The sequence below is a fragment of the Scardinius erythrophthalmus genome (assembly GCF_964197995.2).
Source record: "Scardinius erythrophthalmus genome assembly, chromosome: 19".
NCBI lineage: Eukaryota > Metazoa > Chordata > Actinopteri > Cypriniformes > Leuciscidae > Scardinius > Scardinius erythrophthalmus.
Window position 1 is genome coordinate 19007947 of NC_138239.1, and position 14357 is coordinate 19022303.

At 36.2% G+C, this 14357-nt stretch overlaps 1 protein-coding gene across 1 annotated transcript in view; it reads left to right on the forward strand.

The window, feature by feature from the left end:
• The first annotated feature begins 493 nt into the window (after positions 1-493).
• mrps5 (mitochondrial ribosomal protein S5) overlaps positions 494-14357 on the forward strand; it is a 30059-nt gene continuing 16195 nt past the window's right edge. Inside the window, exons 1-5 of the mRNA XM_081394419.1 lie at positions 494-601; positions 6081-6209; positions 7823-7948; positions 9413-9646; positions 10363-10397. Of these exons, the coding sequence (XP_081250545.1) occupies positions 553-601; positions 6081-6209; positions 7823-7948; positions 9413-9646; positions 10363-10397 (573 nt within the window). The 5' untranslated portion in view covers positions 494-552. The remainder of the gene's footprint in view (positions 602-6080; positions 6210-7822; positions 7949-9412; positions 9647-10362; positions 10398-14357) is intronic.

Consider the following 14357-nt stretch of genomic DNA (forward strand, 5'->3'; position numbering starts at 1 on the left):
GTTGCATTTTTATCTTTTGATGGGGTAATTTCATGCGTGGGCTTAAACATCCAAAATTAGGCCCATAGCCTACTTATAACATATGCTTGATAAAATAGCCATAAAAAAGGATTAGGCTACGTTATCCAAAAATAGCCTACTCACTTTCATGTTCCAAAACCATATGACTTTATTTTCTGATAGGGCTATTGTCGACATGTCTAAAACTATATCTAGGCTAACGTTATGTAAAATATCTATAAAATCTGTTGTTTTATGGGCTACTAAACTGTGGTTGTCATACTCACTAAGTGTTAATAAAGGCACGATTGTACATTTAACTACTCTGAAAATAATGAAGCTATTAAATTTTTTTTTTATATTCCTATAGAAATTCGTATATTCCTTATTGTCTTTGAAAATTCCCTATAAAAATGAAACTGCCATTCTCTTTCAAAAAATAATAATTGTATTTTTTGTAATTTATCAAAGATCAACGATCTGTTCTGTAATTCTGGTTAGGCACAAGTTTGAACAGCCCGCTTACGCTTAAGGACCCCTCAGCATCCAAACATGGCGGCGGTCACAAGGCTGTGCAGTGTCCTCCGGTTGTCATTTGAAGGTGCGTTTTGATTAGAACTCTTGTTGAATTCACTTTTTTTAATAACTCTATTGAGCGTATATCTTTATGTTTGGTAAAAGAGATAATGTAAAGAGTGTGTAGATTATAAGAGGTTTGAAGAAAAACTAGTGTGAATGCTAGCGGTCCTTGAGAGCAGAAGAAATAATGATTTGCCTTATTAAAATCTTGTAGGTAATACGTAACTCTAAAATGGCATATCATCATATAGGTAGCACAAAATTTCTGCTCTAAATAAATGCCACCCTAGACATCCCTGCCATAGCTGTCAGTCAGTTGTCATATTGACCACTGATATTTGAAGCATGTGTTACTAGTTACAGGATGTTATCTTCAATTGTTATATTGTGTACACTATGTCTTGTCTATATTATTTTAAATAAGTATGAGATGACATTATGTGGAGAACTTCATGTAAGCAGTTGCTTAGTATGGGAAGTGTTCATGTGTACCATGACTAGTGTATTCAATATAGCCGTTTCAGAAACTTTGATATCATATCTTTGGGCTTCTTTGTTTTTATCAGAAGTGTAAAAAGTACCTGAAATCAATACTTGAGTAAAATTACAGATACCTTAACCTTACAGTGAAAACGACTACATTACAAGTTACTTAAAATTTATTATTTCTAATACGACTTGAGTAAGTCCTTTGCCCAAGTTCACAGACAAGGCTTAAGCCTAGTCCCAGACTAAAATACATGTTTGAGCTGTCTTTACTGAAAGCAACCTTGCACAGTTTTTCCTCAATATGCACATCAGTAATGTATTTTTTTCTAAGCCATGTTTTTAAAAGCTACTTAAATGTCCTAATTTAGCTAAAGCTCAATCCTGACTTAAAGGCACACTATGTAAGATATTTGCATCAAAATATCCACACAAAAAAAAAAACACTAAAACAATGTTATATATTTTGTTGATTTGTGTACTTGTAATATCTGAAATGTTTCTAAGAATCCAGAGAAATAATCAGTTTTAAACAGAACACGGACCATGTCCGTGTGTCGCCTATCAATGACATAATACCCGCGTTACCCTCGATTTCCGGTTTTATTTTGTAGAAACCATGGAAACAACAAAGACGCTTTAATATATTATGTGTTTTATTAGACAGGTGAGCAACTGTTTGGATACATTCATTGTCAGAAAGCGAATCATTGTTATACAGCTCAACACAGTTAGTCTTTTTGTTTAAATCTCGTTTTCTTGATTTACTGCGAGTACCATATTTACCATGCCTAATATCGATCTAGCTCACTGCAACAAGTGTCTCACTCATATAGTAGCCGCCGAGCGAACGCACAGAGTAGCATTATAACAACTTTTATCACACTCAGATGTATCTAATATGATAAAACAGTGCTGCGTTATCTCACATACGCATGGCAGGAAGAAGCGGAAGCGGTCGTCTGCGGTATAATAAAAGCTCCACTGCTCTCGAGCTGTGTGTCGTGCTTGTCTCTCATTAGCAGTTGAGTCATTCTAGAATTGGGGGTACATTTCGAGTCTCCCAGATAAACCTTCTTTTATTTAAATAGCCTAATAAAAAACTTTTTTGAATCAATTTTGAATAATAACACAAATTATATTACACTATCACTAAAAATAATGCTTTATGTATATTTAGGAATACAATTTAATGGGGAAATATTAACTAAATGACTCCTACTGCACCTATTATTGACTGTCTCCGCCTCCTGATTCATACATTCAACTTGAATTATCATGAAACAATTAAGTCTAATTTTCAAATATTTTTTGTGTTTACTCTTTTAAGTTATATAAACAATTGCATAGAATATATATTTTCTGTATTATTTGTAATTTAATTAATAAATAAATAGATTTTCTGTCTGTCCCTACATTCTGGTCAACTCTGTTACCTCTGTTATAAAAAAATAAAAAAAAACCTCCAAAGCATTTGTAGAAAAAGCATGTGACTTGCACCAAGGGATGTCACTTCCTCTGGTGGGAAACTCTGGAAAGCGTGAAGTATTTCATTATTCTTCTCTCATTAATTTGTACAAAATGTTTAGTATACACCAATCGTAGATTAATTATTTGTCAAATCTATTATTGTGATATTGCAGTGAATCTCTCATTCAATTTTTAAAAAACGATAATATGGTGAAAACCCATAAAATGATGATTTTAGACATGCCATGTGGTATCTGGTTTGAGTTTAGCATTTTGAGATAAAGCACAAAATGGTGGAAAATGTCAACTCTGTTATCAACCCATATAAATCAACCCATTTTGTCTGTAACAGAGTTGACAGATTTTTACATTGATGTTCAGTTAGTAAATTGATGTTCAGCATTAATATTTTAAATCTTACAAGTTTAAGATCAGCAAATATTTAAAATGTTGAATTTAAAGTGCCTTCTATGAAAATCAAAAGGTTTAACAGAAAAAGAAAATCATATTTTTTGTTTTCTTTCTATACTTGAAATGGACCCGCAATTCTGGAATGACTCAGTTGCTCCAGCGCCATCGTTCCGCTCCAACAGCTTTCATAACGTTAATACATTACCAGTCATCCATGAATATGATTTCTGCCTGATGCCGTCGTATTTTCCACTGGCTGTAGAGGTGAAGACAACAACAAGACAACCATGATTCAGCAAAATCAAGGCATCATCAAGCTACACCTTTGTTTTGAATAAACGACCTCTAGTGGCGAAAAATTACATAGTGTGCCTTTAATCTAAGCCCTTCTGAAACCGGGCCTCAGAGTATCTGATATTAACAGTACTTAAGTATTTTACTTGTACTGAATATAGGCTCAAAGATGTACTACTCAACACCTAAGAGACATGCCTGTGAAAAATAAAACTGAACAATATTGCAATTGACTTAACAGCCTGTTAAACGTCTACTACAAACACTCAAGTCTCAGTTAAAGATGTTGTATGTAATCTTTTTGACTGAATATGTTTGCAGAGGTTTAGTAAACATTGTATGTTCACATTTTTCTCTGAAAAACAAAGCTACAGCCAGTTATTGTACTTTGAAATGTGCGTTCCGTGTCGGAATGTCTGTTTTTGCTTTGGTCTGTGCCATACCGCACTTTGCCAATTTGCCCAATAGTATTTCGACACCCGAGTTGAACTTGCCAGTTGGCGGAATACGCAGCGTATTGCAGCCATGGAAGCCAGCAAACAAACTAAGTCAGAGATCGCAGATTCTACCCGACCTAAAAATCATCGGCATCCATTTAAAAAGCTCTATGTCCAGAGGCATGTTAAAACGCTGATAAATCAACTCATCAACTTAGAGTGTACGGCTTGTCGCCCTACATTGTCACTTGCGCTCATTCCTAATATTTCAACTCAATATTACATACTGCACCTTTAAGCTCAAGTGCTCAAAAAGGGCACAAGCAAGCCAATATTCTTCAAAAAGGTTGTTTCAATATAACAGACAAAAAATTAATGTTAAGTAAAATTAAGTAGTCAAAATTAAAGGTGCAGTGTGTGATTTTTGTGTGTGAAAGATGTCGTCGTCTGAGACAGCAGAGAGTAGCCAGTTAAGCAATGAGGTTTCTTTACAAAGATAAATTAAGACATTATGTTTACTTAATTATTCAGTAACACGATATGTTATTGCTAATATTATTGTTACTTGTTCATCATTGTGTCAGTGTTTTATTCGCTGACTTTAGTTAGCTTCTTTGCACAAAGAACAACATAGTGACAAAACGCGTTTGTCCATTTAGGGCTACTGTAAAAACATGTCAGCGCAAAATGCCAATTTAAATGTAAGGGGAACCACGGTGTATGTAGATAGAAATGGCTCATTCTAAGGAAATAAAAACATAACGGTTCATTATGTAAGGTATTCATTACCACTGAAAACATAGTTATGTATATGATATTGCATTTCTGTCAACAAATCCTCCTAAATCCTCCTAAATATTACACAATGCATCTTTAAGTAGTCAAAGCCTATTTGCACTGGACATGCTGGTTTCAGCCTCATCACCGGCTGCAGCCATGTATCTCCATGCATCTGCTAATGCACTCACATTTGCGTAAAATAGCCTTGTTGACAAGTTTGGGTAAGGACAAAACACACAATATACAGTAGTACCTTCAATGCCCTGCAGAAAAAGTTAGGTGCCATGCAAAATGTAACGAGTAATTGCATTAAACTGGGTACACACTCTACGTGTTTCTTGTCAGACTGTACGAACATGACACCCATGTCACACTGTAGGATCTCAGTTGTCATTAATGTCAGTCAAGTTACATTAAAAACGGACACACAAATAGAAATGGTGGCTAGCAAAAAACAAAACAAAAAATATCTCGCGTTAATTTTGATCATGGGTTTTCTTAAAAAAGAAAACTGAAAAAGAAAACAAAGATGTGTGTGGAGCAAGTTGTGGTTTGTTGTTGTCTCACTAATTGAGTCATCAGGTTTGGCAGTCCTATTGGTGTTTTGATTTGACGGTTGTTGTCGAAGTCACTGCAGCACTGTGTGTCAAATCTTCTGACACTGGCAGAATTTTAATGGAGATAAAATTTTATCGCAATGGTCATTAATTGGCTGTCTGCGAAAACGTCAAACTAGTGATCAAAGACTACATATTTTAGCCTAGGATCAAAAGAATCTTTTAGGATTCTCATAATTTGTCTCAGACTGCCAAATCATGGCTAAAATTGTACAGTGAACCCTGCTTTACTCATCAAGGCAAGGTAAGTTTATTTATATAGCACATTTCATACACAGAAGTAATTCAAAGTGCTGTACAAACAGGAAAACATTTTTAAATAGGAATAAAAATGGCTTAAAAAATGCCTAAGAAATAAAAATAACAATTGTTATTGTACATCACAAATGTACTGGAGCAAAGAGTACATATACTTATTCAAAAATGCTAATATCTTTGATACTCAATCAAACTACAAAGTAGTTATAAATATATAGAGTATAATAACTAATTACATTTACTTAAATACTTTACACCACTGGATTTTATTGTCTTTGGAACTCTTAGGTGATCTGATGCAGTGATGGTTAACAATTTAAGTTTTTGGAGTAGATAGTGAACTCTTATTTGTGCTTTTTTTTTTGTCACCACAATGAAATCAAAATTGACGGTTCTTAAATATTATGGAAGATGGCAGTATTTTTATCTGTGCACATTATTATTATTTTTTAAGTCATGATGTGCCTTTGTCATTTTTAATCAAAATAACTTCCTTCTTGCTGAGACATCTCTTCTCTGTTGATGTGTTACTGCTGCAACGGCGGGGCAACCTGTCATTCACATGTCACAATAGCAAACCACAGTCGTTTCCCGATGGACTAAATCAAGACTCCTGCCCTACATTTTCTCTTGTTTAAGAAGCTGCTTCACTCTGATATACTTCACAATAGGGAAGAAAAGACTATTGCAACTTCCGTTTTACACCGACTTTAAGAAAAGTCCTGTCCTCTGTCTGTCTTGTCCCCAGGTGTCGGAGCACTGAGAGCTCTAGGGGACGCTGCTCACCTCTCCCACTTGGCCAGACGCAGTCCCACCCAGTATGCTCCAGTCACTGCAGCCCTGCAGCAGAACAGACATTCAAGCTTCTTCAACAAATGTAAGCATGCTATTATATGCTTTGTTTAGATGATTTTAGACGGTCCCTGCATGTACTGTACCATAAGTTGCTTTAAGTGTCTGTTAAATGACAAGTTTCCAATCCTCATAGCGCAAAACATCCCAGCACAGCTTTACAAATAATGTCCCCTAGATATTTTGAAATGGTCTGTAAAATGATACATTTTTAATGGAATTAATTACATCATATGTTGTTTAATTGCATGAAATGAAGGGCCTCTATTTAAATGAAATGAAAATAAATTATTCATTTAATTTTTATCGAGCTATCATATTTATTTTACCAATCTACTGGTCACAGTTGAAAGCAGAACTCAGAAATGACTTGTATCCATTGGGCAGGCAATAATATATAGTAATTATAAATAAGTAAATAAATAAATGAAAGTAATGGAGCAGCAGCCAGGTTCACTGCATTTTTTTCCTGACTGACTGCGAGGCTACAGGCTGTGGGCACGTCAATGCCATTTACTTTCTGGTCCAGTCTGGTTAGAAAATAAATCCCATTGGGTCAGCTGGGTTTTTCTTTAAAAAAAAATATTTATGCATGTCGGGTTCGGGTATGAAGTGATTCGGGTCGGCTACAGATTTTAGGACTCTAGAAGACCTCTAATCTAGTCCAGAGCAACTTATTTTTCCGATGGTAGCAAAATTACTTATAGGTCATGGGGCATGGCTTGCTTCTACATGAATCTTGCTAGTATGGAGAATATTGTAGAAGTGATGCACAGACAGTCTTTTGCGAGTCAACAAACCATCTTTGCTGGACCATGAAATCTGAATATAAATATGACTCTTAATTTGAGTGAATTAAAAAAAACATCTGCTTAAGAGCCCCTTTATTCTAATATATGCAACATCGTTTGTTCCCGCATCTCTTTTGCTTGTCTGCTTTCATAAGGACCTGCTCCTCGAGACATGAACAGTTTTTCATTAACATAGTGCAAGCTTAAGAAAATGATACAATTATAAAGAAAAATCTGTGCATCCAAAAACTTTTTGTTTTGTTTTAAACTTTTAGAACTGCATAGGGATGTGCCTTCAGCATCTCTCTTGCAGATGGTGTGGTTGAGTCTACCAGCATAAGTGCGCTTTTGAATGCTTCGGTTTTATGTGCGTCAGTGTGTATTGGGGATGTTTGGTTGTCAGATAGAATTATGAAATTTCTTGAACTGCTTTTGTTGGAATCGGATGCTTCATTAGGCCTGGCAGGCCTCTCGGTCTCATCTAATTAAGTCCTAATTAAATCAAAACAACATCAAACAACTCCCAATGTCCCAGATTACCAACCCCTCTACACACACACACACACACACACACACACACACACACACACACACACACACACACACACACACACACACACACACACACACACACACAATATGGATAAAAGTTCATACTTGCATGGTAAAACCAACTGCTGAAATTTACATTTTAGTGTGCAGTTGTTAAATACACTGTTTAAAACGATACCAAGGGTTTATTATTTATTCTTCACCTTATTTGAGCATGTTTGAGTGTTAATAGACTGTTAGTGATGTGTTGCTGTAGGTGTGTGTGATTTTTATTCACATCCATTTATTCCCTTAGTGACAGCGGATGAGCTTTGGCGGGGTGTCTTAGCCGAGTCCGGTGCTGGAGCCAGAAAGGGAAGAGGAAAGAGAACCAAACGTAAAATGAAGAAAGATCTCAACAGAGGCCAGAACCTTGGAGAAGGTACATCCCACTTTTGATCAATTTACTACTTTCTTGCTAAATAAACATTTTAAAATCTTACTGACCCTTAGCCAGTTTAACCAGTAGTGTACTGTACATGGCCATTTTGCCACTCTAAACAGGCGGTTTTTGCTACTGTTTGCTACTTTAAGACTTCTAAATTATCTTCGTTATGATTGTCTAATCCTCACCATTGTAGTTCACACTACCGTTCATCAGAAACACTGTATAAGCATGCATTGATATATAAGTGTGGACAAGTAAAAGGTGATATACCATTTTATGACCTGTTTTTGCAGCATACAAATGATCTGAGTGAACTGAGTGAGCTTGTGTAGTGAACTTTTGAGGCAATGTATGTCTGCATTAGAGCTGTGCTATTCTGGATAATTTGAGAATCACAATGTTTTTGTCACTATTCTGAATAGACAACTAAACAAATTTAGTAATGGTTCTGACATAATGTTAATTCTTTTTAAAAAATATGTAATTAATTTGAATTCATTAAAAAAAAAGCAGTTTGAATGAATGATTCAATGATTCGCTCATAAAGACTTTACTTGTTTCATTTCTTTACTTGTTTCTTCCGGATAATTAAGCATTTAGGAAAAGTCACTGGTTGCTTTCTACTGGTGTAACAATGTAATTGATATGATATTTATTTGAAGTGTCAAGTTACTTTCAAAAGGTGATTTACTCAATCGCTATCGTAGACATCAGTGTTTATTTCTGGACTATAAACTTTTATCCAAGTACTTGATCATTTGAATGTTTTTACCACATAATGATATTGCGTTTTTGAAAAGACTGTTTGTGAAGACGTTTCATACCCATACATGACAACTGTTCTCTCTGGCTCAGTGGCAGCACCAATTCAAATTTCGAAGTTCGCTGCCATCATACTTGTCAAATTTAAAACACATAGCCGAATCATCGTCATTTAGGAATAAAAGCATGTGGGTGTTTGAATCAAGATTGTGATCTTTTAACGATTAATGCATCTCTGGTCTGCATAGTACATCAAACATTAAGGAAAATGCTGTTTAATAATAAACTCTAAAAAAAGAACTACTTTTATTACCCACTCCAGATTTGGTGTTCTCTGGACAGATTTAAGGCCAACACTAGATTAAAATGGCTATAAACAACAATAACCATTAGCTGTCCATTTCTTGAGGTGTTTGCGCCCACCATTCCAGTTAATGAATATCAATCACGGCTTCAAGTCTAGAGGTTTATATCTCCCGTTGGAATCTAACCATCTTCTAAGCTGACATCACTCACTGAGTGCCACAGTTATCGAGTGCCATTATTTACTTTCACTTAAAAAGACCTCAGGGGAATCTATCGATTTATTTTTCTTCCTCTCTCACACTCTCTCATGGAGGCTTTTCTTGAAAGAAGGTAGAAACTTACAGTAACATTAAGTGCATGCACTTAAATGGTTTCTTGTGTCCTCTTCAGGTCGTGCTGGCTACCTGTGGCCCGGTCTGAATACTCCGGTGTATAAGGATGGGTCCGTCCAGAAACCCTCACAGCGGGGAGAGGCAGAGCAGAAGGAGGTGGCAGCAGCCCTGCAACGCCAGAGGGATGAATGGGAAAAACGCAGGAAGACCAAGATAAAGAAAGAGAGAGGCTGGACCGGCTACTCCTGGGGTGGGATAAGCCTTGGCCCGCTGGATCCGGGGCCCAACGGAGGTGTGTGTACCTTTTTGATTTGTCCCATTCTACTGAAAATTCTTGGTCAGGGAGATGTATAGCTGTATACTTGATTTATAATGAATGTATCTGAAATAGGCAAACACTTTTATTAAAAAGGGTGTGTACACAATCTTTGACCATATAGTAAGATGTATGGCGCAACACCTGCATCTACACGCTTCGGTTGCTTTAACACTCAGACACGGCGAAACGAGATGCAGAAAGTGCAATCTCCTTGTAATTTACACAGCTGTTCATCTCTGTTCTGCCGCTCACCATCTTGCCGCGCGAATGTATTTCCTGCCGTCTGTTTGGCCGATGGGATGTAGGTGCAATCTCTGGTAGTCGTGGTGATGGATTGCCCAGCGACGGTGAGGCCTGGAGTCTAAATCATGTCTAGATCTGTTCCAACAACTTCTCACCCCTGAGTCACAACAGCAACACCCCCCTCCTTTAAATCGAGGAAATATGCTTGTCTCAGAGGCAAAATGAAACACCTGTAATGAGTTACTGCAGCAACCGAAGAGCCCTGGGGTTAGAGGTCATAACAGAACACTCACATAATCTCATTTAACACGTTTGCTGTCCCTGATCAAAAGCAAATAGGCTGTGTGAGCCCTTTTCACAATCTCAACCTGTGCTAATGACTTTTGGTGTTTATTGTCTTTTATAAAAAGGTGTGACTGTGCTTTGTCCTTTTTTTTTTCTTTTAGAAACTTATGAAGATTTTGACTCACGCGTCATAGAGGTGAGTACGAACTGAACCATGTATTTTGTAAACATGAAACTGCATTAAATTGTACTTGTTTATCCCCCCCCCCCCTTAATTTGTTTAAAATTTTTGTACTTTATAAAGGCCGGTCTACAGATGAATGTTGCAAATTTAGCTTTTGTACAAACACTATGATACTTGCATTGAATGGCAATTGCAATTTTCCAGTTGTTTCTATGTGTGTATCTGTCCCTGTTCAAATTTACCATGAATAAATTTGTGAGTGAAAGGGAAAATACTTCATCAGGATTTGATTGGATTGTGAATTGTTATTATAAGTTAATATTATTTTCCTCTACCAATGACAAGAGATTGAGTTTTTGTGCTGGTTTGGCCTTTCTGATTGATTTATCTGCACAATATGCAGCAGCTTGTTTTTTTATTTTATTTTTAGAAATCAATACTTTTATTTAACAAAAATGTGTTAAATTGATCAAAAGTGACTTTAAAGACATTTCTAATGTTGCAAAAGATTTGTCAAATTGTTCTTTTAAACTTTTTATTCATCAAAGAACCCTGAAGAAATATAGTCACTGTTTCCACAAATCTGTTTATAATTAAGCAGCACAATTACTTGATAAAAGTAAGAAATAAGCACAAAATCAGCATATTAGAATGATTTCTGAAGGATCATGTGACACTGAAGACTGGAGTAATGATGCTGAAAATGCAGCTTTGCCATCAGAGGAATAAATGACATTTTAAAACAAATTTAACACTTACATTTTCCCTTGGCTTCTTTTCACTGAGGTCGTCACAGTGCATTTTTGGATTGCTTAATCCACAAAGGACACTGTGTTGCCTTAAAATTGCCAAAAGGAAGTAAAATGCTTCAAGAGGCAGCATCATTTTGCCTACTATTTGAAAACAGCCTTTATGTCGAGAAAAGGCCTTAAAATGCTGCCTAGAAAAGTAGCTAAATAGGTTTGGAACAGAGCTAGTGTGTTAGTGATGTCGTCAAAGAGATGTTCTTTGGAGATATTTGCAACATTTCATCTTTTTTGAATTCAAGAGAATCAAGAGAAAGTGTTTATTGTTTGGTGTGTGTATCTCCCTCGTGTATGTGATTGCATGTGTGTATTTCAGAGCTTCTGAACCAGTCTCTTGAACTCCTAAATGGGAGGCAGTCGGGGCACAAAATCTGCTCAGCACAAAATTATCATGTAGTGTGTAGTATCAGGAGAATTATCTAATTATACACAACAATGAACGTTTGATAAACAAATCTCTGTGTAGAGCCCCTGGCTGGCACCACAAGACCCATTTGGCAAAGAAATGTTGCTGAGTTTAGAAAGGAAATCAGAACAACAATTCACCTCGGGTCCTCATCTCTCTTTCACTGTCTTTTTGCTCTACTGCATTCTCTGTCTTTCTTTTGTCCTCTGATTCTTTCATTTACATAAAGCTTTGTTGGCAAAGAAGTGGACAGCTTTACAGCCAAAGGTTTTTCTTCCCTATCTGAACACTGCAAGGAATCAAAATGAAGGCTGATGATTTAGGGGAATTGTCCTCTTTTTTTTCTCTTTTTCTCATTAGCTGTGTTTCAAAACTTGGGGATCTGCCTCAGTGCTGTGGTAGATTTTCCTTACGCACCTGCCCTAAGTTAACCTGAGGGCGTCTCCTAATCAACACTTACAACTTTATATACTCTACTAGGCGTCTCCTCTTCAATACCTGCTTCAAGTCGGAAAACGCCTTACCCCCTTTGAACACTTGGGAGTAAGGTCTCTAGTGTTCCACTTAAGCACCATCACTTCAGAATGGAAATAAGATCTTTAGTGCTCCAGGAAACACTGTCACTTGGGAATGGAAGTAAGATCTATAGAGTCTAGTCGGCCGCGCAGCAGTAATCAAACAAACTCCGAACAATGCCTTTGAATATGCTTTAATCACAGCCGGGTGGATCTCAAATCAATCACAGAGAATCCCTTAGATCAAAAGAGTACAACAGTGTATGGCAAAGGTGGCATGATTCATTACATTATTTTATCTTATATGACTGGTTCTTCTTATTTATAATTCTTTGTTACTAGGTAAAAGCAAATTTGGATTCCTTGATACTTCAGCTTGTTGCTAGGGTCACGAAGTTTAATATTTACGCTGCCATTCAAAGGTTTTTGATCAGAACGATTTTTTAAATGTTTTTAAAAGAAGTCTCTTCTGCTTACCAAGGCTGTATTTATTTGATCTAAAATACAGTAAAAACTGTAATATTGTGAAAAATTATTACAATTTAAAATAACTGTTTTCTATTTGAATATATTTTAAAATGTAATATATTCCTGTTTTGGCAGAGCTGAATTTTAAGCTTCATTGCTCCAGTCTTAGTTTCTCATGATCCTTCAAAAATCATTCTAATATGCTGATTTGGATTTCTTATTATTATCAACATTGAAAACAGTTCTCATTAATATTTTTGTGGAAAATATGATGCATTTTTTTTCAGAATTCTTTGATGAATAGAAAGTTTAAAAGAACAGCATTTATTTGAAATAGAAATCTATTTATAAGTGTCTTTACTGTCTTTTTTGATCGATTTAATGCGTTTAATGCTTGCTAAATGAAAGTATTAATTTCTTTCAAAAAAGAAAATCTAACCCCAAACTTTATTTTTTGTGCAAGGTGGAAACATGTTTCCATGGTGTTTAATTAATTCAATAATTACTGAATCAAATCCACCTTGGATTTATTTTTTCCACTGAGCTTGTCACCGTGCATTATAGGATTGCTTACTCTATAAAGGTTACTTGCGATGCTGCCAAAAGGATGTGTTTTAAGAGGTTGCATAATTAAGTTACCTTCTTTTTGAAACAGAATTCACGTCAGGAACGTTGCTGTGATGCCTTAAAATACTGCCTACAAAGGCAGCTCTCTGGGGTTTAGAACAGAACTATTCTGTTGCTCTGTCTTTTCCCATCTCTCTCGTTCTGTCATTTTGATTGACGTTTTAGGGCCGCTGGCAAAAGTGACTAGAATGAACCACCACATACTGTGAGTCAGACCCCCTCAGTCTTTTGCAGTGTCCAGCACATTAGCTCTGAGTCTGGAGAACAACATATCGCATGTGACCGGGCACATGGTGGCGTGTTGTCCTAACATTACCCCCAGAGCTTATGAGAGAACCCAGTACACACACAAGCGGGCTTGCACAGAAATGAAGAGTTTTTGCTGTTCTCCAGGACCTCTGTTTCTGGATGCAGATTAATTTGAAGTGGTTTTGAAAAGCTTGGTGACATTATCAGACATGCATATAAAGTGCTGCGCTTTTCCTTTCCTCCATTTCGCAGTCTCCTGGGTGTCCTAGACAAGGCACAAGTAAAGTCTGAAAGGGCCCAAGTACTTATAAAGCCACATTAATTAAGCCAAATATTTCCTGTAAACCCAAGAACCTCTCCCAAGGACACACGATGTCTGCCAAGAGAGAGGGAAGAGAGCCATAGTGCTGTAGAGCGGATGATACATGAGCAAGACTGAGAGAGCGAGACAGACAGAGCAGGGCAAGAGAAATGGCTGATAGTTAAAGGAAAGTGATAAAAAGATAGAATGGTTATGAAGATAAATTAAAGCAAGAGGAAGAATTTTACAGTTTTAGGCTCCCATATGCAGTTCATCATGTCTTGTAATAGTTAAATGATCTCATTCCCCTTTACCACATCTTACACACCATTTCACAGTCACACTTAACATTGTCAAGTTAATTACATTGTTATTGTCATACTACTCTTATATACTACTACATTTTACACCTTAAAATTGACTAGGTCTAATGCATTAAAAAACAACCAATTTTAGATGTAGCAAGGCCAGTGAATCTGCAAATAATGCAATGCTTTTTAACTTTCGTTGCAATTATTATAATTCATTAAACAAAATTATAAATGTTACTATAAGAAATATTACTCACTGTAAAATGGGTTTTTAAGGAAAGTAATATAA